At 42.7% G+C, this 27,991-nt stretch overlaps 1 protein-coding gene across 7 annotated transcripts in view; it reads right to left on the reverse strand.

The window, feature by feature from the left end:
• The window catches only part of LIN28B (lin-28 homolog B), an 88,416-nt gene extending 64,874 nt beyond the window's left edge, over positions 1–23,542 (reverse strand). Inside the window, exons 1-2 of one of the 7 annotated variants that reach the window (XM_064447547.1) lie at positions 23,064–23,542; positions 21,926–22,113 (exon numbers count right to left, since the gene is read on the reverse strand). In XM_064447547.1, the coding sequence (XP_064303617.1) occupies positions 21,926–22,113; positions 23,064–23,073 (198 nt within the window). In that variant the 5' untranslated portion in view covers positions 23,074–23,542. The other 6 variants (XM_064447548.1, XM_064447546.1, XM_064447545.1 and 3 more) reach the window with 6 other exon arrangements.
• Positions 23,543–27,991: the final 4,449 nt, after the last annotated feature.

A 27,991-nucleotide genomic window follows, 5' to 3' on the forward strand; every position in this document is an offset into this window, starting at 1 on the left:
CAAAGCTCAACTTAACTAGATACAAACTATCCCCTGTGTGGGTTTACCTACCCACTGTAGGGCCTCTCATCTTCTAAAATCTACTATCTCCTAATTCTTTTAGAAAGGGAACAAAAACACCCATGTTTGCAATCTGATATTATTAAACAGAAAGGTGGAGACAATGAATAAACAAACAATAAAAAATCAACAAAACTGTGTGGGCTACAAAAATTTTGCCATTACCACAACATTGTGATTCATTGGCTCCTGACTACATCTGCTGGCAGCCACATATGCACCCATTTCAAAGTCTCTCCTGCCTCTCCTTCCCTCCATGTCTCACGCTACATACGTGTTGCTAATTAAACAGCTCAGGCATCATTCCTTGGCTCTGAAGCAAGGTGGCACAGCATAATTTAGCATCCACCTGGCAAAATCCTGTCCTTCCCCATCTCTGCTGCACTCCCAAAAGACAGAGTGCAGAGCGACACCACCGGGCACGCACCCTTCAGCCAGATACGACAGATGCAGTAGCAGTTGCTGTGGGGAGGAAAAAAAAAATTATAGGGAACATGCTATCTCTCCCACATCACAGAGGATCACACTCCACTGCCTCAGCTGGCTCCTGACTCTGGTTTATTTATCACTAGATGCATTCCTAAAGGCCACAAAGAGAATAATACTGGTTTGGTTAATAAGGGAGACTTTCTGCTACTGATCAGGCAGGTGTTAGCAGCAATTATGTTTGGCTGGCCCGTGCCTTAATTTAAGCAAGAAGCTGTACCCTGGTATCGGTGAGCACAGCTCAGCAGTGGCCCTCTCTCCTCTTTGGATCATGACAGAAATCTCTGCACAACTTTTTAATAGGATCAGCAGTTGCCAAGAAACTGAATCCATAGTCAGACATGTAAAAAGCAGACCCACAAGTACAGAAAAACAGCAAAATAACGCAACATTTATTTTTGTCTTAAAGACTGTTTAAAGTCACTGAACACAATATTCAGGAGATTCTATAATCAGATACTGTACCTATGTCACAAAACTTGTGAATGCCTCCCCTCATTGTACGTGGGGAATCGTGACTGATAAACATGGAAATGTGATCTGACTACAGAATACATTCCCCGGTGTTCAGGTGTATGCCATGGTTAACACGTGGTAGTGCTAAAATCCCATCAAAGGAAAGATGAAAATCAAACTAAAGATGGATATGACTTCAGAGACATAGGACAAGAGGAATGTAGGTTTCTTATGTTTTTTTAAAGAAGCATTTTCTGAAACACATTTAAGTAGCTTCATCTTCTACTCAACTAGCCAGGTATAAGCATACTGTATCACAAAAGTACAAGTATTCTCTGCTTATATTCTGTAAATGAATAAACCGTTCTACAGAACGCTGAACCCAGAACACCAATGCCAAGAAATAGGTTAAATATGTTAATGTACAGTTTTAATATATCATTATTACAAAACACTAAGGTCAACATCTGAATGAAAAAGTATATTTATGCACAGATTAGAGATGTAATTTCTTAGGAATAAATTCAAGGTATTCATTTTACAAATATAAAAATTATAATATTTAAATTGTGTCACATGGTTTTCAAGGGTTTATCTTAGGGAAACTTGTTTGAAACACAGAAAACCGGAAAGGAAATAATCATTCTATTTGGAGCTTGCTTGCCTTTACAGAGCGAGAGTGCTTTTAACTATTCTTTTTTTCTGCATCATGATAACAAATCACAGTGGGAAGAAAGATCTTAACGAAATCTGTTTAGGAATTTTTTAGAAATAGCTATTCTATCTTTCAACATTAAATGTTGAACAATCTGTACAAAACCTCAAACTGTGGCTTAAGCCTACAGCATTATTTTATAGATAAAATGGTAGAGGTTCACTTTCCTTTTGCTGTCTTTCTCCTGACTCGTGCACTCACATTTTAGTCCAACACTGGCATTCTCTGATCTTACCAGTGTCCTGTGTAGCTACAAGCTCACACAGTGGGGTCAAGAGAGAGCACAACCAGAAAACCTGTGAAAAGGAAAACAAAATGGAGGAGGGGCACCCGCAGAAGATGAAGGAAAGCCAGCAGAAATGCCTACAGCATACCCTGCATTTTGCTCAGCTCTACTGAAGTAGTGTTTCCTTATCACTGCTTGAGAATTAAAAAAAGGTGTTAAAGAAAAACTCTCCCTTGGTTAACCTCCCCAGATTTCCAGGGGCAATTCTGCACTTACTTACTTACTATAGGTTATATCCTATTTGTAAAGAAATCAGGAGTTTATGGTGATATGCTGGTCCGCAAATGCTAAGCTGATGGGAGAGAAAACACTTTATAAAGTTCCCTCTTTGTGAAATTAGAGATTTATATATTTTTGCTCGGAAAAGGTATATATTGTTTCATTTGGTAAAATAAATTTTAAGAAAATCCTGTGCTATGCACATACCTTTAAAATGGAAATTAAAGTTACATTTTATAGTCCTAAGTTTTTAAAATATTACCTTCACAGGTAATACTTTAAAACATATTTTCTCACATGCAGTTTGTACTTTCTTACATTAAATTTTCCATTTGTTTGCAACATACCCTCCCCCAACCACTGAAAAAAAAAGATAAATTGCTTATTGTTAATGCCACTGTGGTAACTTACAACTACCTGAAATTTGTAAATCAATAATGATCCAAAGAGCACCCTACAAATAGAGATAAATGGTATTTTGTTCACCTCAGTCTTTGCTAGAATAATATGCCAAATAATACAATTTGTTATAATATACATAATTTTGATATCCTCCTCATCCTTATCTGTGTGCCAGGAACAGACATACCTACTTTGGTCAGTCTTATATTAAGGCAACCATGTACATTCATGATCCACTTAAAGCATTTATGTAATATCAGTGCACAAGGCGCACATATTATCGTTTGCAGGAGAAAGTGCCAAATTACTTTAATCAACCATTAATCTGTGCAATAAATGAAGGTTACAGAGAAGTGTAATGATTTCCTCATAGTTACACATTGCAGTTGAGCAGAATTTTTTAGTGGCATTCGGCAATTTTTCTTTTCAAAAGAAATACCTAGTTGCATTTACAAACAAAGCAGATTTTATATATGAAAATTTTATATACATGAAAAGCAGCATTTTATATATGAAAACAACTTTACTGTGAGGGTCCTGATCAAATATTATTAAACACAGAGCTTTGCTACTGGATAGGCTCCATTCATCAGTAGCAATCTATCTGTATAAGAGAAATATTCCCCAAAATTTCAGGACATACTTTTTTCTCAATTAAAAACAGACACATGCAGCAGTTCCTCCCAAACCACACTGACCCTGCCCAGCAGAGACTGTCTGCAGCACCCTGTAGAGCTGGCAGATCTCTTGTACTCCTACTCTGCCCATGCTCAGCTGCCCCAGGCTACTCACCCCTGCCAGAAATTGAAGGCTCCTTCAATTGATGTACACCTGTATTACCTCCTCACCGAACACCCCTCGGGGAGAGGGGTGCACTTTAACGTACAGTTGCAACATGCTCTATCTGTAGCATGGTGCACCTTAGCCAGCCACAGCACAACTTGTGCCAATAAACAATTTCAAGATAATCACTCTTGCTTTTCATTAACTACAACGTCCTTCTGCCTTTATGTTAAACTAGCAGCAACTAGACCTCAACATTTTCAATTTATCTACTAAATCTGCCCAGGTTATGCGTATACAGCACCCGGCGTAATTTCACTGACCCTGCACAGACAGAATTCAGTCCTACCTGCTCTCAAATTGAGAGCCCGTCCATCAACTTGCCACACAAGGGAGTCCTGCACAGAGCTCAGTTTGGGACCTCAATCATCATCAGCCAAGTCCAATGAAATCCAAGTGACTTCTTAAATCTGTAGGTATGGCACAGGTAACCAGGGCTTTGCAGCACTGAACAAATTCCATGAATGATGAACACATGCACTAGAAGAAGTATTTATTTAAAAACATTTCTCAGTTCATTCAGGACACTTCAGTGGTTTATACCTGTGAAAATATTTTTCGAGTGTCCTTAAACAAAAATTACTGCTACAGCCTGTTTAGAAGCAGAGCTTAGGCACCAGGAGAGAAGCTGTTTATGGCTTATTTGATTCAGGTTGACCCTGAATCTTAGTCAAAGTAGCCACTGAGTTCAGCTAATATACATTACGTAGGGTCTGCTAAGAAACTTTAAATCATGGAGACTCTTCAAGGTAGCTTAACATGATCCTCCTGTAATATTAAGTAAAACATGTGGCGGGCAAAAGAGAGCGCTCAGTTATACCAGCAGGGCAGTCACAAATTAAATGTCACCAATGGCAATGGGAAACTCACTCCTGAATATTTCTATTTTTTTTTTAAAGTTACAAAAATAAACACATCTACTTTTTGCAGGACTGGACTGTTAACATCTCTTTCTAAGGAAGTGAATGCCAGACCAAGCATGGGACTGGTACAAGGTGCAGTCACAGTGAGCATACGCCAACAAGGATGGAGGTTCTACAACTGTGCAGTTGTGCAAAGTCTTGCTCTGCCACTTTTTCCTAGCTAGTGAGCTAAATGAATGAGACCAAAGAGAAGTTCAGGGAACAAGACCTTCCATTTTATTTTGGCTCAGTTTCTCAAAAATTACACTCTACCACCGTCCTGACGCCAAACGGAGCGGTCGTATTCTGCACTTCCTCAGGCTGCACCATTCCACTGCTTTCCTCAAGTTAGCTCCAATTTTCATGTAGCAAAACTAAAGCCCTGGGAGCTCACTCACACAAATGAAACCCGAACATACAAAATAAGTTACTAGTTCTCAGCTCAAAACAGCAAGGGATTGTAATTCCTGCTACAAGGCAACAGAATTGACACAGGAGTCTGGTTGGAAACATGTGGCCAGGGTGGAGGCAGGGGTGGGGGGGGGGGTTGCCTCTTCTAGCAAAAGTCTACAGTTAGGTGGCTTAAGGCAATAATGAAACTGCAGGGTTATAACAAGCAAGGATTTTGTCTAGGAAAAAGAAAACAAAACAAAAAAGAAACCTAGAGTGGTACCACATCTTCAGCAAACATTTCTTCCTTCAACATTAATAGAGAAGGTTAAAATAAGTTGCCAGCCCCAGTGGAAGCATTGAAATTTTCCAATTATCTGACATGTACAGTAAAAACCCTGTACATTTTGTAAAACAATGCTATGCTTAATCGAAAATCCACAGCCCAACAGCACACATTAATTAATCAACCTGAGACAAAGTTATCTGTGTTTGAAATGTGAAATACTTCTGCTTGACAAACACTTAAAAAAAAGCACAGGTCACCTATTTGAAGCTAGCAATACAAGTAAGGTAGACTTTAATCCCTGCATTATTTTATTTTGAAAAAGCCAAAGCAAGTTTAGGGTTCTATCAGTGCAAATTCCCTTCACAAGATATGCATTTAAAAAAAAATCGTTTGCAAGTAAAAATGTTATCAGAAAAAACAATGAGATTCCAGTGAGCTGGATGCTGATTAGGTAGGAAGGGGCAGCTGACACAATTGTATCAAAGTCAATGGAATTACACCAAACTCATCCCACAGGAGACCGTCCCAGAGTAGTGAATCGTTACACACCACTCACAGCCTAAAAGCACATTTTGTATTTTCAAATGTAAAAAAAATAATAGAAAAATAGGGTTTTTTTCTAAGTTATAAGCTACAATCAGAGAACTTGTAGAACAGTTTTATACAACTCGCCCACATAGATGGAATTAAGCTATTTCCTTTGCAGCAGAACTGCAGTTGTAGTAGAAATGTGTATTTCTTATAGTATAGATTTTTTATTATTATTTTAAAAAGAAAACAAAAACCACCAGACTACCAAACCTTTCCTCAATTAAAAAAAAATATTTTAAAGCAAAGAAACTATAGTTCTTACACAAGTCAAAAAAATATCCATTGAGTCCATGTGGAACTTTGCCCAAGGCCAGTCTAAAGCAGAAGACCATTTTTAGGGGTGAAGTTATAAAAGTTGCATATTTAAGGTCCTAATCTTGAAACGTTTATTTACATGAATAGTTCTTACTTTAAAGAACAAGTGTTTGCAAGATCGGAATCCTACACTCATTAATCTTTTTGAATGACTTTTTAGCATGGAGGACTATCTTCTCCTTCAAAACAAACACAAGCAGATAATTCTACTGAATATTTTGCAAAGCCTTTCTTTGTGTTGTCACATTACAACACTCAGAAGTTAAAGAGAAATAGTAAGCACCAAGGGAAACAGGCCACGTAAACGTTCTAACAAGTTTAGGAAAAAATATTGGTTGTTCGTAAAAATGTATTCACTTTAAAATTGCAGATATTTCTGTGAATACAACTACTTCCACACAGCATGTTATTTAGTAGCATGCTTTGCTTGATCGTGAAGAGGGGAAGCCCAGCTCTTCTGAGAGGTCTAAGAAAAATCACCAAACGCCTAACTTTCTATCATACCGACACTTAATTCTCCATCCAGCGTTCAAAAACCTCTAAACACCGACGAAGCAAACAACAAATGCAACACTTAGCTCAGGTTTCACATACTCCTTAAAAGAAGGCTGCATTTGTTTTCAAAGTCGTTTTTAATGCGAAAGGGGAGAAGACCACCCCCTCCAAGCCCCCCAACCCCCACTGTAACGCCTGAGCCCTTGCTCCCGGCGGCGCGGGCTCCCAGGGCGGGGAAGGGGCTGGCGGCGCGCCCCGGCCCGGGCCTCCTCAGTCGGTGACCGACTGACCGCCTCGCCGGCGGGAGAGGCGGCGTCCCGCCGAGCCCCGCGGAGGCTGACTGGCTGGCTGACCGACCGACCGACGCCCCGGCGGGGTCCCGCCGAGCCCCGCGGCGCAGCGGGCCAGCGCGGGGGCGGGCAGGGAGACCCCCTCCGGGGTTACACGGCCTCCGCTCCCGTTCGAAGGGAAGGTGGAAGCGAGGCGGCGCGCGTCGAGGCGCAGCCGCTGCCGCGAGCACGCCACCGGGCTGCCCACGTGTGGCAGCCGCCTCGCGGCGCCCTTCCCGCCGCCGCCTCTTCCTCCGCTGGGGCGGGGGAAGGGGCAGGACCCCGGGGCCGCAGAACAAAGGGTGGCACCGGCCGCCTGCCGCCCTCCCGGGGTGGGGCCTGCGGGCCGAGAAGCGGCCCAGGGCCGCGGCCCGCAGTAACGAGAGCCCGCGGGCGGGGGGCCTCCGCCGGGCCCGGCCGGGGCGCCGCCATCTTGGTGGGCAGCCCCTGCGCTTCTTGCCGGCCCGGGGCGGCGGCTGGTCCCGGGGGCCGGGCCCGGCCCTGCCTGGGGTGCCGAGACAAGAACAAAGTGTTGGGCGCTCGCCTTAACCCCGGCTCAGCTTCCAAGCGTCTACGCCTTCACTAGGCCCCCGTATAAACGTACGCCACCACGGCCCTAAGCGCCGGCACGCGTAGCATTAACCCTCCGGGAAAAATGGAAGCACGCGTGAGCGCGCTGCTGTTTATTTGCCCGTTCTTTTAATTTGCGTTTGCTGTGTGGCTGGCGGTAAATCGGCCCGCCAGGACGGGAAGCGGCGGTAGCCGTTCCAGCGGGTGGCGAGGACGTGGCTCATTGCTGAGGAGCCAGGGCGCAGCGCTGGAGCCATTGACCTCAGAAGCACGGCCCCCGCCAACGGGTCAGACCCTCAAAGCTACTCCTGATCTATCATTATTTCGATTCTCAAAGATACTAACCAGCGTTCCCAGTTCTGCACTGTGCGCTAAATTAACTTTTCTTTAAAAAAAAAACAATTTAAACCATATTAAGAGAGTAATAAAACGAACATCTTTGAATCTTTCGCATCAATCACTTCCCTGGGCCGTAGCTGACCGCCGGGGAGAGCCAGGCTATGAGGGCCCAAGGAAGCGACAGGCAGCGCGCGGCCTGAGCCCCGCTCCCCGGGCCGGGCCGGGCCGGGCCTGCAACGGGAGCCGAGCGGCCGCGCATTCCTCCCGCGCCGGCCGGCGGGGGGGCCAGGCCCGGCCGCCCTTAAGGAGGCTCCTGCCCACCCCGGCCCCTCAGCGCCGCCGCCGAGCCCCCGCCGCTGCCCGCGGCCCTGGGTAGCTGCCCTGTGTGCGTGTGGGGGGAACAAACCCAGACCGGCCCCAAAACAGCGGCATGCCTCGCTTCCAAATACCTAACTGCCCACCTAAATTCATCGACCTAAACTCTTTAAGCTAAGCCTTAAAACCGGTTATGGGTCGATACCGATACGTTAAAAATATAAAACCCCCAGTCTTCCAGCCTGTTTTGCCACTGGGACGAAAAAGAGGAGAATTAAATAACCTGTCTTTACATCAGCCAATCAATTAATCTACCCTTTATAAATTTGTAACTGAGAAGAGGATGTCAGCTGTTTTGTTCGCTATTAGTGGTAATGTTTTGCTGTTGTTATGTCCGCAGTGATCTTAGATAAAAACAGGCATAGGAAAAACACCAAAAAAATTTCTCAGTGATCCCATTCATGCATGTTTTAAGTGAAGAGGAGTACTAACCGCACTTACCCTACAGTCCCTTCATCACCAGAGCAGTCCAAGACAACCTCTATATTAAAAGCAACCTGCACTACCAACTGCACATACAACAAATACAACATCTATACATGAAAAAAAAATAAAGACCAGAGGTTTTCCTCCAACCACACCAACTGTAGCGCAGCAAAGAAGTCAACAGCTGACTGGCAAATCTTGTCAGCAAGCGGAAAAATTAAGACCCAGAATCTTTACTTTTGGCCCCTTCTAGATACTAATTATATGGATTTGCAATGCACTGATCCAGAAGGGGACTGACAAATATAAAAACCAAGGTGACAATTAGCATCAGTCTCTGCCATTCCTTTATGCAGCAGAATCCAAACTGACCTACATTGTGAAACAGATTTCCTGAAATAGGCATGAACACTGTAGAAGATGAAAACAAGGCTGGTATGCAAGTATTTAAGAGATCTCATATTAATTCATAATGAATATTTCGTTGTGTTTTTACATAATATCTAAATTAATTTTGCTAATTTAATTTCTTAATGCTTTTATGTAGCTTTATAAATGGTAACAGTTTAATAGCAACATTGTTACCAGAAAGCTCTTTATAAAATTAGTCCAATGCATGGAAACTGGACATTTCAAAATCTGAACATCTGTCTTTTGGCAAGAAAATATTTTGTCTAATTGTGACAAAATTATTTTACAGTAGTGTAATCAAACCAATTTTTAAAGGAAGCAAGCCTACTATCTTTGATACATATTTAGCTTGTACCTGTATTTTTTGATAATTTACTTCCATACAGATTTAATAAAGGGAAATAATTTACTTCTTTTGTCCATCATCTTGAAATAATTGGCAATGAGATGTGAGTGTGCCCAGAAGAACAACGTGCTAGCAAGACTTAAAAATTTAGGTTAACTTTGTTAAACCTTTGGAATTTAACAACAACAACAAAAAAACCTTACTGAACTTTCTACATGTTAACTTCAATGCAGAAAGCCATAGTTTGGCACACATTTTTATCATATTATCTTGCATATTATCAGTAAATAATCATCTGCCAAGTTAGTCCTCTTTCAGACCTGAAATGCCAGGAATTTCAAACTTGTCCACAAAATGGCAAAGCTACCCTTAAACTAATGAAGACCCTGGTTAAAATGAACAAAGGAAGCCAATGGAGTATTTTCTGCCACTGAAGATGTAAATAGAGAGGAGTCACATTTCTCTGAGGGTACATGGTACAACTGAATGCACTGCAAGAAATTTAGATGAACATTCATGTATGAGAAGTTCAAACAAATAATGCTGTTACATAATTAGTTTTGTAGCATTTCAAATATTGTGCAGCACTCACAAATGTAATAAACAAGTACACTAAATGACAGTTTATACACACACACACCCTTACCTTTATTTAATCAAACTTTTCTGTTTTAAGTATCTAAGCACCCAAACGAAACTATCAGAAAAAACACTTGAGAGAAATTGAGCACACCTATTGATGAATATTTCACTGATTTCACCTGGCTCAACATTTCATCTCTTAGTAATATCTGGTCCTTGAAGTGTAGCTAAAATATACTGTACTATTAAAATGCACATCAAACAAAGGGAGAAACAGAAACTAAGATAAGGTTTACCAGTTTTTCAGAATTCAACAAATAAATTATAGTCATCATCCTAAAACCAGAAATATTACAACAAAATGAAGCATCTTATGCCAATTACCTCAATACTTCTCAGGAGAACATAATAGCCTATAGGTTCATTTCATTACACCTATTGTGGTCAGTGGTGGTTTAGCTCCCTTGTAATGGACATAGTATTAAAAGAGAATAAATTCTAAGTTACATATGGATACAAGGAAAACAAATTATAATTACAAAAGCATAGTACTGCTTTATAGATAATTAAAAACAATTACTGATTCCCATATCAAAAAACTGTATTATCTGTAGGCGATCATAGAAAATGCTAAACATTGATTATACTATCAAATAATGAACACTAAAAATAATTAATCTTTGGCAAAAGGATAGTGCTTCAACTGTAGCCATATTAACAGTCTAATCGTGGCCCATTCACAGTTGTCACCAGTTAAAGAAATGATCATCCAAGGAAGAAGTCCTATCTGCGTAAAGATTAACAATAAACCCATAGAAGAATGGAAGGGACTGTCACTTTCCAATAAACTATCAATAATTGTAAGTAAAAAAGAAACTACTATATTATAAAAATAATCGTCCATTTTAAAAAATATGGAATTGCTTAATGAAAATGAATTAATGAAGATGAATGTAAAAATTCTTTGGGGAAACTGAATCCAACCAATTACATTATTAAGCATAAAGAGATTTTGTTGCTCAAAGTAGACTGCAGATTAATTATGAAAAGTATTTGCTGTCATACAAGAATGTTATGTAGTCATTAAATGCAAAGACATTATACAAAATGGAAAGTGCATTTTTGTTTTTTACAAAAGTCTCTGCTAATTTCTACTGAAGACAACAGAGGCATAGATCAAATTTAAAGGAACCTTCTCAACCAGAATGTTTTGAATTTAAATAATTTTAAATATTTTCAAATCTAATAGATCAGATTTTAGAATGTTTAGATTTGTTTTTAATTCTTGAGGAAAAAAAAAAAAGGGGATTGCTAAGAGGAGAATGTGATAGCCTACTTTCTTAGCGTAGATGATAAACTACAGTCCAGGAGAATGAAGCACTCCTTAATAAAAGATGTGGTATTTACTGCTGCATTAAGTGTTCACAAAAGCATGAATCAACACTAACAAAATCCTGTTCCAATTAGTTTAAGGAAAGATTTTATCTTCAGAGGCACTGTATTTCTGCCTGAAAATCCTGAATGTGATTTTAATCTTGACAACAAACCTTTAAAATCTTTTGCTCTCTTATCATCTACAGTTCAATCCCACAGTCCTCTCCTTGTGCCTGGTCCTTTAAAGTCAATGGTGACATGCAAAGTTCTCTATAAAGAAGCTTAATTTCTGACACTGTTTATTCATGCATCTGCTTCACACTCAGATCAACCACCTTACAAGTAATATCTATCTTTGATAATTATCACTAATTCTTGAAGCCAATTAAAAATGCTTTAAAAAATTATTTTCCTTTTATCTTTGTTTCGAGGTTGCAACAGTTTCTAAACCAGAATAGCGCACAATGAACAGGATGCCCTGCTGAATGTCCTGTTAGTTAAAATCAGTGTGCACGCTACAGCCAGACTCCTACACAAGAAATCATGCATTACTTCCAGGGTTAACTTCTACCCTACACTTCCCATCCATTAAACACTTTTTGCAAAACATGCTATGTGAAAACATTAAACAAATGTGATTTTGATTCATATAAAACAGCTATAACAAATGTAACATGCTTTCTTTAATTAGCACGCACACACACAGAACCCCCCCAAAATCAAACACTGAAGCAGACAAAGCAAGCATGTTTGGCACAGCCAAACAAGAATTTATTCACTGTAGTGAAGAGCTGTTAAACACTGTGGCAAAATGGAAACTTTTTTACTAACTGCATTTACAAATAATTGAGGACCATTTTATGCCTCCAAATCTGTCAACTGTCCACCTCCTCCTGTCTGGACGGGGGCTTCAGCTACTCCCCCCCATAAGTCAGTGCTCCCTTGTATCTGGGTAGAATCTCTACATCCCTAACACACGGTACCAGGAAAAAGGCAAGTCATGGTGGAGGACTCTGCCAGGAGGATTCCCATCCTTCCCCTTGTGAACACAGATACCCAATACTGTAGTTACAAAGTTTTTCAGAAGTTTTCCTGATACCTACCGCATCCTATTACCCCTGCCAGAAATCAAGGGCCCTGTACAGGTGGCCCCAACTGTCTCTAGATCCCAAGGTCCTTTCGCTGCAAGGGTGCACTTCATTCCCCTTCAAGAGAACCTGCCTGCGCACCCATGGTGAGCGGTCACACTGGGAGCACTTCTACCACTCTTGCCTCCTGTGAGGGAATGATTTGGGACTGAGCAATTTTTCAACAGGAAGATGAAAAAACCCACAACATTGTCAGCCCAAGACCTTTGCATCAAAGCAGCTGAGCAGATCAGTGGTCAGGCAAATTTGGGTAAGACATTAAATATCATATATTCACAGTACAAAACAAGTAGGATATTCTGAAAGGTATATACAAGTTACATAAATGTCAAGTTCATGCTGACACATCATGTTAAGTTGTATCATTTTAGGTTAACTCCTGATTAAGTAGCACTGACCCAAACCCTAGTCTACTACTCTATATTTTAGGTACTGTACAGGGAACAAATCAGATCATAATATGGCCTTACAAGTTTTTGAGGACAAAAAGCACACTTACACACTTTCAAAACCAAAAGGATGTGAACTACGTACTTCCAGTGAGAACACTCGCTATAAGACACTTAAAATGCACTCCTAATGCTGTCCAGTTTATTGAATAAGTTTCACAGGTCAGTGGGACCACTTCACATGAGAAGATTGAGCAGAATTTGCCCCATCAGCTCTGTAATACCCACAAGAAAAGAAGGGTTGTAATGGTTTCATTATGTTAAGGATAAGTTTTTGTTTACTGTTGAGATAATCCTCAAATTTCCATTCACCTGATGTACTATTTTTTTAATAAAACATTAAAGATGTTTTTATCATTATCAAATATATATTATTATTTTATCATTTATTTTGGGAGAGGGTAGCAAAGACGTTTGTGAATAGTTCTTTATCTAATTCCCCTTCAATGTCAACAATGGCTAATACTCAAAATGTGCAATCTACCTGTCTTAGGCCAGGTTATTAAACAGGGTAAGATAACAATAGCTATCTGTTAAATACAGGGAGTAGTTGGGGGTCTAATCCAAAGTCTACAGAAGTCAGCTTGTATCTGTTAGGTACATTCTATACTAAAACTTCTACATATTTCTTAGACTCATTATATTGGAAATACAAGAATATTCAGAAATTACTACACATGGTCAGCAGAGGCTTTTTAAAACCCCATATTTCCACTAAGATTGTATTATTACAAATAGCTTATAAAACCAACCAAGATTTTGATTACTAGCTTGCAAAACACAGTTGTAAAATGAAATAAAACATTTTTTAAATTATAGCACACATGAGGTATTAAGAGATTTTAAAGACACCTGTACTTGGAAAAAATACAAGTTTGTGCTTATTCTAGTCTACTTAACGTATATAAGGGCTATCACTGTTACTCTCAATTTCAGCCCAGGGATTATTTTGGTGCATGTATTTATATGACCATAAACAAAGAAAGTTATAACACAAATGTTAAAGTAGCCTCAAGTGGCATTACAGTAAAAGCAATCTAGAAAAAAAAAAAATCCCTCAGCACTGCATACCTATAAATTACCATGACTAATTAGAAGAGGGCCTCTCTGGGAACAGATTATCTTTGATGGGAAAGCCACTATCAGCTATGTTCATGAGCAGCACACACTTATGAATGTAATAACAACATTAGTGTTTTCTAACAGAGCACTGTAAGATCTGCAGGAGTCGTGGAATATCGCTTTGATTTCGTAGACAAATTCACATACTCCAAGTATTGATAACATATGGATCCAGTCAGATTTTACCTGTTAAACAATTTTAACCCGTGAAAATACTAACGTATGATGCCAATAAAACCAAAACAAACCTTTCAGCCTCCCTCCTTCCAAAAAAATCTAATTCTAGCACTAGATTAGAACTTTGGAATAGAAAGTATCTGTGTGACTTTCTTGGCCTCTGCACTGATAATAGAACAAAGATATTCTACATACTCTCAGACAAATAACTTCTCAAATGTATTGATTTATTTAATTTTCAAAATTATGCATATGGAATAATTAGGGGGCTATACTTTTCAGATTATCAAGTAATTTCACTAATTCTCACCTATCTGCTAAAAAGATATATCCAAATTATTATGAACACGCCCTGTAAATATACTTACTTCTGTTCCGTAGAAGTAAGAAACACACATTATTGTCACAGATCAAAAAATCCTCCTAATTTTGGGGGGTTTGTTTTATCAATAGTGCTTGTTTAAAACTGCAATTCAATACATTTCAATGCCACAGCTTAACTGTAATCAATAAAACAAGAAAAACAGAAATATAAGAGATTAAACTGAAGTGTGACCTAAAAAGACTCCTGAAACATTCCACTTTCAAGGAGAGCTCAGATGCTTGTACTCATTCCAATATCCACGAGTGCCCATTTTTTTGAAAAGTCATTCAAGTCTTTCTTCTTGTGAAAACACTTTGTCTCCCCATCTGAATGTAACACCAGTATTCTATTTTGCACCAGAGGAGGCTGCAGTTTCATTCACATTTCTGCAACAGCAGCTTCCAGCTCTCTTTCCTTCCTATACCTTCACCTCACCCTGGCACCTGCTTGTTTGCATCCTTAGCTGCCCTTCCATGATGCCAACACTACCCACCCTTATTTGTAGTGATCATGGGGTTTTCTCCGATATGAAAAATGATAAAAATAAGATATGAAAACCAAAATTTCCCCAGCTGGGTTTGCCACTCAGCTTCAGCAGCACTTACGCTAGCCCAACAGGGAGAGGTTTAAAAGCTCTTGAAGCTTACTTAAGCAGCAGCACTGCTGCCAAATGTAAAAGTAAAATCTTGGCTGTAGGACGCCCACCAAGAAGGGTAGCTGTAAGAGTTTCAACCTCCACCTGTTCAACAGACTGCTACTGCAAAGCCAACTCAGCTGCCTGCAGAGCAGCTGCTGACCTGCTGCATGTTACAGCTTTGCATGTTAGGGGGGGAAAAAAAATAAAAATCAATGCCAGTTTTCCTTAACTGTAAAACTTGCAGCAGTTTCCACAGCTGCTCCGCAAGCAGCTGAGCCATCTCTGGAGTGGGGATCTGGAATTCCCTCTAGCCATCTCCCAAGGAGTTAACCCCCCATTGTAAGAGTGAGGACCCGACAGAATAATCTGAGGAAAGGGCTGGACACCAATTTCTCCCACTAAATATGCTCGAGCAATCAGAAGCACTTCCCTACCTTCCATGCAGAGGTGTTTACTGATACTCTGCTGATGTAGAAGCAATTTAAGGATTCACTGCTTTCACCAGTGATATCCAGCAAGAGAAAGCTAGTACAAACCTGTCCTGAGTACTGTTCCTTTGAAAGACTTAAGTATCACATAATACCTATCTGTCATGATAACTTTCAGCTAATTTAACAAAAGCGGGGGGGAAAGCACCCTTAAATCCAAGGAATGAAAAATGTAAATGGTATGTCCTTATTTCTTTGTGTTCGTTTAAGAAACATCATAAATGGCCTTCACCCTCCGGTTTCTAGGTTCCTAGGATCTGACTTAAATTATGCCTTTACAGTCACTTTTATACACCTTTGTAGAAACTCATGGGCCTAATTTTGCTTGTGTTGGTAACTAGTGGGGAAAGATGACAGGTCTTTACTGAGGGGTTACATAAGAAAGACGAATTAAACAATATTTACATAGGAGTATACTTTGTAAGGAGTCTGAAACAAATCTCTGGATGGGTCCAGATATACTTAGTACCTCAGTAATGGAGTTGCAAACCAGGACAAGCAACAATAACAACATTTTTCCCAATTTGACAATTCATTTCCTTTTAGCTTTGGTTCATGTATCTGCTTTGATATCTTATGTTTGTGCCCCAGACAAAATATCCTCTTCCTTCCAGTATCCCAACCCCTGTGCACAACTTCCTCAGTCTTGGAGAAAGAAGGATAGCATGCTCTGGAAAAACGGTGTACTTACTGCTCTGCCAAAGACTGCCAATCGCTCTTAAGACAAAATAGTCCCGTTGCAGGCCTCTGTCTCTGGGCCGCTTGTGATTTTTGCTCATCAACATTTAATGTTTAAACTTCTTCAGCAAAATCTGATCTGATCCAAAACCATTTAGGTTTAATAGGACTTGCCATTCACTTAAGTACTACACATGTCTATCGATAAAAATACACCAAAATGTTGGATTTAGATGGAAATAGATGAAATCTAGAAGGTATTTCCACAGATGGTGGCTCCATAACTTAAATACCAAATGACAAGTTTCTTCAGACAACCATCTTAAACTGTCAAGCTCTCAGTGAAGTATTTTGCCATCTGTCCATGGGTCCATAGGTGGGACTTGAAACGTAAGACTGGGCCTAATTAGTAGCCGAAATATATAAATAAATAAATAATCCCAAACAAGGCTCCACATCACACCACAAATCTATCGTCCCTATAATTTAAAGTCCATTTTCTCTGTATGCTCCAACACAACGGGTGGGTGCCAAAGCCTGGCTCCGGATGTCCAGCAGTTAGCTACCCATTACAGATTCTACACACACTGAGGCTGCTGAGCAGACGTTGACACCGACAACTTTAGCTTAGGTCTGATCTCTGCCGGATCTCCTATACATATGCTCACTTCAGCCACACGTTTACTCCCCATTCATTTCCTTCCTCAGCTTCCCTCTCTAAATCCTGCTAGCCACTTTTGTTTTGATTAGGATAGGGCTTGCCTGGTCCCCAGCAGAAGTCAAAGACAACGAATTTCTAATAGCATACTCTGTGTGGAGACTGCTGTACTTCAAAGGGGCATTGCTATGTCATGTTTTACAGTAAGGAGCAATGTAATATTGATCCCACTTGCTTGCCCAGAACTTCCAGTTCTCCTGAGCAATTAAGTAGTTTTTTACAGGCTCCTAATAACACAGAAATTGAAAAGATGTGCTAGATGAATGAATGAGTGCATCCTTGTGAAAGCACCGGATCACACATGTGTCACAAAATTAGAGAGCCAGCATTCAGTGTATCATTGCCATGCCCAGCTTCATCCTAGAAAAAGCTGTTCAACTGTGGCTAAAGTACTAGGCATTTGAAGAATAGGCATCTCATTGATCATCAAAAAGGATGGTGGGTCAAATTAAGGGAAAAACTTTTCTGATGCTGCTTACATGTCTAATTTTCCATTTATTCTTCTGTTTACAATCATAACTGATTAGCCTCAGTAATTTTCCCTCCTTTTGTTATAGGTACTTGCGACAATAAGGGCAAAATTTATAATATACAAACAATAGTGCAGAAGGACCGAGTGAAAGAAAAAAAAGGCGCTCTTCCATTTTTATCAAATCTTGTAATAACAGTGACTTGCAGCAACTGTAAGAAAGTTCAGATGAAAGTATAAAATTTCAAACCAACCGTGTTCCCTTCAATGAGAAAACAAAATACACCAACTCCTGCATGCTGCTCCTCCCTTCCTTCCTCTCCCCATCTCATAAAAGAGGATCCCAAAGAAGGATCATGTTTAAGGTCCCAGCTCAGAAATCCTTTATTAATCCCTTAACACAGTAAAAAGTTTGGACTACAGAGACAGGTCCCAACAAACATCATCTGAACGGAACAATCCATCTCGTCCTCAAAGACCACATTACTCAGAAACAGAACACAACATTATAACCCTTGATATTCACAAACATGTATTTAATTGTGTCTGTTTACATCCAGCACCCTACCCTTTGTTATCATCTTTAACATCTGGGCTTTATGCTAAGCAAAGGAAAATACAGATGTTTCTAGCACAGTCCATACAAAATCTGCGCAAAGAATAATCCGCAGCATTTTTGCCTTACTGCCAGCATCCAAAAAAGTTGTACTTATCTAAGTTGTGTGTACAATTTTGAACATGCAAAAATATGTTAACAATCATTATCCTTTTCTCCAATTTTATGAAAACTTGAGCTCTTCTTGGCAATGAAGACCTTTTTTCATGGGCACCACAAAAGGTTTCACTGTCTTCACCTCTCCAGTCTGTTTTGCCCTTTGACAAATAGACCTTTTAGTAAAATTTAACAAGAGCTGTTCACATGTAACTATGTGCAGAATTCACATCATAAACGAGCAGCAAGCTGTATTATTCATCCCATGCTAACCTATTAAAGGTCCCAAAGACAATACTGAGCCAAGTCCAGTAAGGTGCACATTTCTTGGATTTAGCAGAGTTGCACAGGACTAACATTGCTATTATTCTTTTCATTTTATTTTTGTAAAAGAAACACAGTGGACTAGGCACATTGCTGCATTGGACATGGCTTGTCTTCAAAAAATTAAATACTTTTTAGGACTTGTAATATTTACATGACATTAAATGACTCAAACACATGACCTAAAGATGTAAGCTGTATCAGACCGAAACTAGAAAAGGACAAGAGCGTAGATGTCTGTAAGTGTACGCTATTTACATTGTGTACACACAAACACACAGACAGATGCACGTTTCTACCTTAAATAATGCATCTAGCTCTAGGTACCTCATTACCAGAAGGGTAACAACCACCTGAAGGTAGTTCAGAGAAGATCAAAATGGTTAGTGCTGAAGGAAGGACTTAAAAGATGGAGTTAAAAACTCAATCCTGCAGATGTTACATGAACAGAACTTTCATTGGGTGATGGGGAAGAGAAGTCCAAACAAAAGCATGGTCCTCTAAAAATATATCAATATATACAATTAGTGAAGCAGTGACTTTAGAAATACATTACTATAATCTGCAGACAAGCAAGGGGGATCTCCAAGAAGAAAGCAAAATTTCTTACTACAAGCTCAAAAGTCTAGGTATAATGAGCTTAAACTATTACAGGATCTTTGACTTGACACCCAGCAAGTTTTTGCTCATTGCAAGATCTCATAAACTGGGCATAACCTCACGAAGAAAAGGTAAGATAAGGCAGTAAAAGTCTTGTTGCAGAGTTCAAGCTAGATTTGACAGGACATGGACTAAATAAAATGGAAGCTTCTTTCCTCTGAATATTGATACTCTGAATATTTTCTTCTGAAAATTCCTCTGAATACTGATACTAGTAGCTACAAACATTGCAGAACAAGTGAATGCACACAACAGTATGTGCACGCACTTAAAAATGACGTGTTTTCAAAGCAGTTTTGAACAGCAATATTTTGTTTCAACAGATTAATAAACTAACATCTTTGCCTTGAAAAGGCCTTTTCACATTATTACATTTTTCAAATGAATAAAACTAATAGGAATAGGGTCCAGTCACTGTTCAGGCAACAGACTCTGTTGTACAAGCAGCACTGTTAAATAACATTACTGATTTAAAGACATTTTTATGCTCTGGCTGCTACTGTTACCACCGGTCAGCTAACACAAAGCATTCTATATAGCAATATAAATTATCTAAAACGTATTCGGAAACAAAATAGATACTGCTTCTCCCCATTACATTAAACAGAAAAATTCTGCTTTTGACTGATGGAAAGAAGATTCAGGTCACCATGAAGTTTATGTATATCCTAGACTTCCTCAGAAACAAAAAGGTGAGAAATGTATTTTCTTTGTTGTAAGAGCAATCCATTGCAGAACACTAATAAATTCACTCAGTAAGACATTTATCCAAGTAATACTCAAAATGACTGAGGCGCATGGTTTACATGCAATGAAACATGCTATTTTTCACTGCACTTTACACTGTGATACATCTTAGAAACCTAAGGATATCGATAAATTGTAATTATTAAACAAACATGTCTAACATTTCCTTCTTGACCCCTCCTTTAGGGGACACAACTGAGTAGCAACTTCCAAGTTTACCGCATGCTTTTATTATTTTCTATGATTACTTTCCATTATGGAGCAGCACACCTTGTCTAGTATTACTTAAATGTATGATGTTATCATGCAGTTCAACACGTCTCTATTTCCACAGCTCTATGAATCTTTGTTTCCAAATGCGTTTTTTTAATAACAACACTGCTATGCTTCAAATGTTTGTCTTCTAGTATTTGAAAAGCAAAAAGGATGACATGTATTAACACAAAATTAGATGAAGAAAAAGGTTTCATCTATAAAGTACATGTATAGAACGGTAAAAAGCAATTTCACAACTTAAAAAGGTACAAAGAAAGGAAGAAAGGGGGAAAAAGAGGAGGAAGACTGCTCCTTCTTTGATAAGTACTTCATTCATTCAGTTCCAAAAAGAAAAAGCAGCAGCAAAGAGGGGGGCACCTCATATGCCAGTACAACGCAGGAAGTGGAAGAATTTAGTAAGTTCACAATTGGATTCTACACTTTGTACCTAACTCCAAACACAACCAGCTAATACTGATTAGGCGTAGGGTACACATAAGACAGCAAGATCAGAAATCCACCACCGCAAGGAGCAAGGCAACATGCCATAGTTTCAGTCACCTTTTTATTAACCTTATGAAAGGTGTATGCTTTTAAAAAGCCTGATGAAAGTAACCACAAAATAAGGCCGGGCCATCAAATGGAACGTTAAAAGGGAATCACTATATAATCATGGAACACTCCCCTGCACCGTCATGGCAAACGTCATAGAAAATGGACAACCACGTAAAAAGTTAAGATGCCTTTTTGCTTCCCTAACATGGCCCTAGCCAAACCCAAAATGGTCTCTCTACCTGATACCGCTCTTCTGTTCTCTGACCTCAGGGAAGACGGGTGACATTCAAAATACCGTTGTTGCAACTGGAGACTAACAGAAGGACCAGGGAAGGTCTAACACATGCTCCTTCTTCACGAACCACGTTACCGATCCTGGGGAAAGTTCCCTTAACTTTATCATTTTGTACGTATCTGGCACGTGAAACTCCTTTGCGTGAAGGCATTCATACCAGCTTCCACGTTCAAAATCCGAACACCGTTCACGCTGCTGTGCTTAGAAAGAAAAACGACGGCCACACGCCCCTTCTCTCCCGAACAGCCTTACAGAGACGCTGCTTTTGGTCTGATTCCTTAATCGTTACTTCCCCCCCCCCCCCCCCCACCCCAGGAAAGAATATTTAAAAATCAACCAACCAAACCACATGCATGCTTCAGTGTATCACCGCAGGGACGCTCTCAGGTCTGAATTACTGCAAAATAACACTATAATTATGTCTTAATTTCACTAACTAATCTCAGATGAGCTTTTAAAAAGCAATTCGAGGTTTACAAGAAAAGCGTTTAAAATCGTATTCAAATGATACGCGAATGAAAACCGACATTTATTTGTCCTTTTCCGAGTTTAATTTTAATCGGTTTCCAAGGAAAGGCTGTCTGCTCCTGATCGGTCTGGTGACAAATGCTAAACCTTGTTGAAAAGTGCGGCGTTTGAAAATAAATTTTAAAAAGCACAAACGTTTCTAACCAAGGAGGAAGATACGAAGAAAAAACATTATCCCTTTGCACAAATCTCCGGCCACAGCGACTAAGCACGATCTCACGACCTTATTTACTCAAATTGTACTCTGCCAATGAAACCACTACCTAAGGCAACTTTTTAATTACAGATGCACCTAAATACCTAGGAAAAATAGGTTACTTCTCTTCACATGAAACCGGAGTCCCGCTGAGCTCAACCAAATGTGGCAGGCTGAGATGGCAGACAAAAATGGGTCTTACTTGGTGTACAAAGACATCAACCGGAGACTCCAAGGGGCTTCCCTCTCGGTTGCTCATGGAGATGAACCCGAATCCCATTCTCACATTGAACCATTTGCAATGGCCGGTTCCGTGCAAAACCTGGGATTCCTCCTCTTCTTCCTGCTCCGGCAACTTCCCGGGCTCGTCTCCACCTTTACTCGCCCCTGCTGAGGGAGAGGGAAAGGCGGCGGGGGGGTGGGGGGGAAGGGGGAAGAAAAAGAAAGGGGGGGGACACAAGATGCAAAGCAAAGAGTTAAATTCTGGTAACATCCTTTTGCCGCTGGATAAAGGAGTTACTACTGAAGAAACCGGAAAAAAAAAAAAAAAAAGGGCAAACAAAACAAACTCGAAAAGCAAGCGGCGAAAAGAGCTTATTTCTTCCTAAATCCTAAAATAGACCACCTTCTCCCCAAAATACGTAAAAAAATAAAATCACCGGAGGTTACAGAGAGGAAACACTGCGTACGGAGGCTCTCCCTCTCCCTTTGCCCACGGCAGCCCACGTTTCTGTACATACGTGTATTTTTCCATTTAACTCCATCTTTCAGCCACATTACCGCACGGAACGCGATACTTTACTTGAATATTGCTGGTTTAAGACCGATCCCATTTCTCAAGAGAGATTCTCAGCCCAATTAGTCTCTCCTCGCAAGGCGCAGGACCGGGGGGCGAGGGGGGGAGGCCGGCCGAGGAGGGGTGGAGGAGAGAGAATAAGCAAAATTGGGTAGATTGCACAACTGGTTATTGCACATGCAGCGCCGAAACCACTATTTTCCAGCGTGTATCCATCCCTCCTTGGAATAAACTTTCGATTAAAGTTGGGACAGGTGTACGGCCGTTTTCTCATCCCACCACTGCAACTGTGCTTAATCAAACAGGAACAATTCAAACAATAGCCCCCTGAAAGCTTTTCAAGTTGTGAATCGGTGTGGGCGGTACGGAACAGTTTCTGAGCTGGGTAACAATGGGTTTGGAGAAAGCCCCCTTGCGCGAGCTGCTAAAAAAGGGTAATGCATAGTTGGGTTAAAAGGGGGGTGGGGGAAGGGGGGGATGAGAGAGGGAGAGAGCGAGCGAGCGAGCGAAAATCATAGTAAAACAATAGAAAAAGAAAATTAACCTTCGGCCATGTTGCCCCACGGGCCCTCTGCTCCAAACTCGTGAGATGAAAACTTTCCCTGTGGATCGAAGTGGTCTTCTGCATTAATCTAACATCCTGATTTTGAACGATCGCAAATTTAGCTCGCATGGTCTAATGTGCTTTCCCTCTTTTGATTTTTCCCCTTCGCTCTCGCTCCGTTTCTGGCCCCCTGCGCACACGTGACTCGGTCAATTACATGCCTTCTTGCTACTAATTTCACATCGGATCCTTAAGGGGTTGGCAGGAGGCAGGAGCAGCCAATCGCCATTTCAACTAGGCTGACACACCGAAATAATTTATGAATGAACAAGAAATTTCCAACACTTTTTTTTTTTTTTTCTCGACAGCTAATCTGCACGCGTCTTTACGGGAAATCGAGATGACGTATTATTCTGGGGTTTCTGCGCTCCCGTGCATGCACGAATACGTAGGAAGATCCGTGTGTTTCTAGGCACAGCGCGGAGACCGACCCACAAACGCAGGCAGCGGCGGACGCGCAGATGCGGTTATCAGGGGCTCCGCGCACGCCGTAGGTGGGGTGCGCGCCCACACGCGGCTGCAAGATGCGTACAAATGAGATACACACGTGCGTAGCGACGCGCGCTACGTATGGCGGGAGGCATCCCTGCTACCGACTGCGCGAAACACGGGCAGATGGAGAACCGGACCGCCGCCTCCACCTGGAGAAAAGCCGCCCAAAGCCCCCGCAGCGCGGCGGCGTCCCGGGGGGGGGGGGGTGGGGAGAAGACGGGACGAGACGACGGGGACGGTCACACACACGCGTGTGCGTGCCGGGCGGCTGCCGGCGCTCGCGCCTTTGCTGCGCGTTACGAATTAAGCATTCAAGTGAAAAAAGCGCGCTGGAAACGCGCTATCACCTTAACGTAGCCCAGAACGTGCGGAGGTTTTGGCGTTTCAAACCATTTCTGGAGGGGGATGGGGCGAGGAATTGTACTTCACAGGTTTCTCCGCCATCTCTTTCCGGGGGAGGGGATGTGATTAATGACTTCCTAAATAAGAGCCCAGTTTTTCAAGCCTTGTATTGGAGCGAACCTCAATCAGCAGCGATTGTTCCCTAGGAGCGCGAGGGAGAGGAGGAGGAGGAGGAGGAGGAGGAGTGACAGAGAAAAGGATTTGCTAGAGGAAGGCGAAAAAAAAAAAAAAAAACCAAAAAAAAACCGGAGGAAGAAGACAAAGAGGGGAGGCACAGCGCTGCCCGGGGGCTGCTGGTTGAAGCCTTCGCTGCCAGCGGGAGGGGGGATCCGGCTCGGGGAAGAAACGCGCTGCTGTGTGTAGCGGGCTCGGTGCCCGCGCGCGCGCGCGCGCGGCCGGGGGCGGGCACCCCTCCCCCCCCCCCCCCCGGCTCTCGCAGGTACGCGGTGCCGACCTGCGCGCGAGCCCCGGCTGCTGCCCTGCTCGCGGCCGAACGCTAGTTTAGAAAACATTTTTAGAAACGTGATACCCTCCCCCCGCGCGCGCGCACGCACACAATTAGGCGCGATTCCGTTTTATGTCCCGCCTGCCCCCTCTCCTCCAGCGCAAAGGCACGGACCGGGGTTGGAAACACCCCGTTTCGCCTCTCCTGCCCTATGCATAGAACCTCACTTTACATCCAGAGTTGGGTAACCTTTAAACGTTGCCTATGCCTTGTTAAAACCTGGGCTCAATTACTTTCTTATTACACCCCCTTCCCGGCCGGCCCCGGCATCCTCTCTTGTCCCAAGGACACACGCAAACAAAAGGCGAAGCACCCAGCCGGTGCGAGCAGAGCCTGGCTGCCGAGGGGTTTACGCATTTGCAAAGCACTTGCTGTTGTTTTGGAAGTGGCGTCGATCAGTCTGCCCAATTAAGGAGGACGCCTTTGCCCCGATGGGCCTGTTACTCCTTTTGTTGCCTCCCGGGGAGGCGAAGGCTCCCCTGCCGGCGCCCCATTGCTGCGTGACACACCGAGGTGCTGGGCTCGGTCGTTTGCTGCAGAGGCGCGAGGGCGGGCAACGGCGTGCAGCTACGAGCGGCCGAGCAAGTGGAGCAGAAGCTTTAAATCCTGAAATTCCTTTGCAGTCTTCAACCGTAAATTTCCTATAGGTTATTTCAACAGTGGAGGTCGACTTCCTACGCTGACCTGCCCTGCGCGTCCATGCAACATACCACTTCTTTTTGCTCGTAACCACCCTGCCCCCTTTACAACGGCGATTATTTTACAATATTAAATCACCGGTAATTTTATATGCTTGGATCTTACGACCGGGACGATGTCCAATATAAAATACACGTACGACATTTTAACACACGTGAAACCCCGGCTATGAACAAGAAATTAAGGTTACCGGAAGAAAAAACAACAACAGAAAGTTTACACCACTTACTTGAAGTGCCCAAGACCGCACTTCTTTTAGCAGAACGGCACATCTATAAAATATGAGCTCTCCCTATCCTTCGCTTCGAAAAGACAAGAAAGGATGCTGTTTGATACCGTTAATTTTAAAGGTTGTAATTTTTTCAATTTGATCTATTCTACCGACAGTTGGTATAAAGGTTCCTCAGAGGCTAGAATATTGGTTAAACAGACACAAACGGGTTGATTGAGTTCATTAAATGGAAAAATGTCTTGTTAGCGAATTTCAGTTAAAAGAAAAATCAGTATATGTTTTTCGATGAATAAGTGAAAGATTACCAAAAGCACGTCAATAAATGAATGTAAAGATATTTGTTGGAAAGCATCGCTTACATTGCAAAATAAAGGCAGATTTTGTAAAAGGGGGGGGGGGGGATTTGCAAAGGGTCTTCACTGAGATTTTCAGGCCTCCAGTATTAGTGGAATTAAGGTTGGGGTCACTGGACTGGTCACTGGTGTCAGATGTTATCGACTCATTCATTTCCTGCAAGGGACATCAGCCTTTCAAGTTTTGTGGAAGGTAGAGAGCTGTTGCCAGCTGGGAACTCTCCGGGAAAAAAGAAAAAAAGGGGGGGGGGGGGGGGGGGGAAGAACCCAACCCACAAACACCCCTCCAAAATTCATTCGCGAAGAATCGGGGCGGGGGGGAGGGAAGGATAAAGTGGGGAAAAGCCCTACAGAACAAGCCAGTTCGTGGAAAAAAAAAATAAGAGTTTAATGGTAATAGTTTACATGTTAAAAATAAAATTCTACCTTTAGATTTCGCTAAATAGATGCTAATTTTGGTAAAGGCAATTATAGGACGCTGGAATCATTGTCTGTCTAAATGCACAGTAAGAGCTCACTTGAAACTATGTAACCAAACCCAGTGGTGTTGGATTTCCAATTTGTCAGCTTCCTAAAACTTTAAAAGTCCTAACTCTGGCTTTTTCTAGTCCCCAAAACAAAAAAAATGACCCCACCTCCAAAGCTCAAAACAAAACGGGGTGGGGGTGGGGGTGAGGCCAAACAACCGCCCGACCCGCGTGCATTTGAAACAAAACGCGTGTTTTACACTTGAAAGCAGAGCTCGGGGTGCTGCCGCGACTTCCCATTTCAAAGCACAGCCAACATTTCTCGCCGACGGGCAGGCAGGAAAAGCAGGAACGGCGCCGGAGGAGAGCCCCTGCCCTCCATCCCCCGCCCTTCTTCACTTGTTGGGGTTGGTTGCTTTTGCGCCGCAGCCGCCCCACGCACGACAGCGTCGGCCCGCGGGCGCCGCTCCCGTTGATGTTTGACCGAAGAAGACGCCCGTCGTGTTTCCTATCGAAACCGGCTTTTGCTTGAGGCGGAGGGAGGGGACGGGGGGGCTTTTTGGGTGCTTCCTCACGGCAGAGACCCTTGGCCCGGGCGGTCGAGGGGCCGCACCGACCCCCCGGGCCAAGGGTCTCTGATGGTGCTATTCCTGCCAAAAGCGTCTCACCTACACTTTGGGCGCCAAAATCGCCTTTCTCTTTGCTTTTAATCTTTTGTTTTAACGCTAAAAAAAAAAAAAAACAACCAAAAAAAAACCCCACAAAAGCGGTTTCTTTCCACCGGGGAATGTAGCGGCGGCGTGCCTTCCCGCGCATTTCGGAGAGCAGGGGTCGGTCGTGCCCAACCACCGCACAGCTCTCCCCTTTTCCCTGCTTCGGTCTTATTACCCATCCGTGTGATTACCTCGGGATGATAATTTTTTTTTTTTTTTTTTCTTCACAGAGCGCATTTTTGGGAGGTTTTTCTGAATGTAAGAGTTAAGCGAGCTCCGACCCAGCTGCGCGATTCCCCTCCATAGGGACGATGAGGGACGGGACTCGACGTGCACCCGCGGGGTACCAAGTTACGGGGTTCCGTCCCGAGCGACGGCTCTGTTCGGGAGGTGCCGTTTGCAGGCGCAGCAGCCGCCTCTCCCTCCCCTCACCCCCCGCCCGCCGTTTGGAACCGGAGCACGGTTTCGGGAGCCCCCCAACGGCTGCCCCGGCGCTCCTCAGCCGTTACACCTGAGGTGGGCACGGCTCCCCGCAGCCCGCCTCTGCCTCGGCTGAGGGGAGGGGGCGGCCCTCGCCGGAGGATCGCGCCGCACTTCGGCGGCGCCGCTGCTTTAATTGACGGCCGGAGCGTGGTTTCGAAGACGCGCTCGACTGACATTTTCTGTGGAAATGAAAGGCGGCGGCTGCCGGTGCCGGACGGCCCTCTGGCGCGGTCCACCCTGCCTTCCGTGGGTTGTCGCCCCGCGATGCCGGCGGCTTGCGAGGGGCGTTTGTAGAATACTGGAAATAGCTCTAATCCCGCGCGTGATCCGGGGGCAGGAGGGCGCGGGAGGCGCCCGCTCGGAGAGCTCTGCTGCAGGATGTGGTCTCACGTACATCAACAGTCTCTCAGCTGGGGATTTGCAACTGATAGCGACCGCTTCCCCGGCGGGTTTAAGGAGGCTCTAGCCGGGCGTCGCGGGAGGCCGCCTGACAGGGCTGAAACCCCGCGGGGAAGGCCAGCC

This window comes from Phalacrocorax carbo, chromosome 3 (genome assembly GCF_963921805.1).
Source record: "Phalacrocorax carbo chromosome 3, bPhaCar2.1, whole genome shotgun sequence".
In the NCBI taxonomy this organism is placed as follows: domain Eukaryota; kingdom Metazoa; phylum Chordata; class Aves; order Suliformes; family Phalacrocoracidae; genus Phalacrocorax; species Phalacrocorax carbo.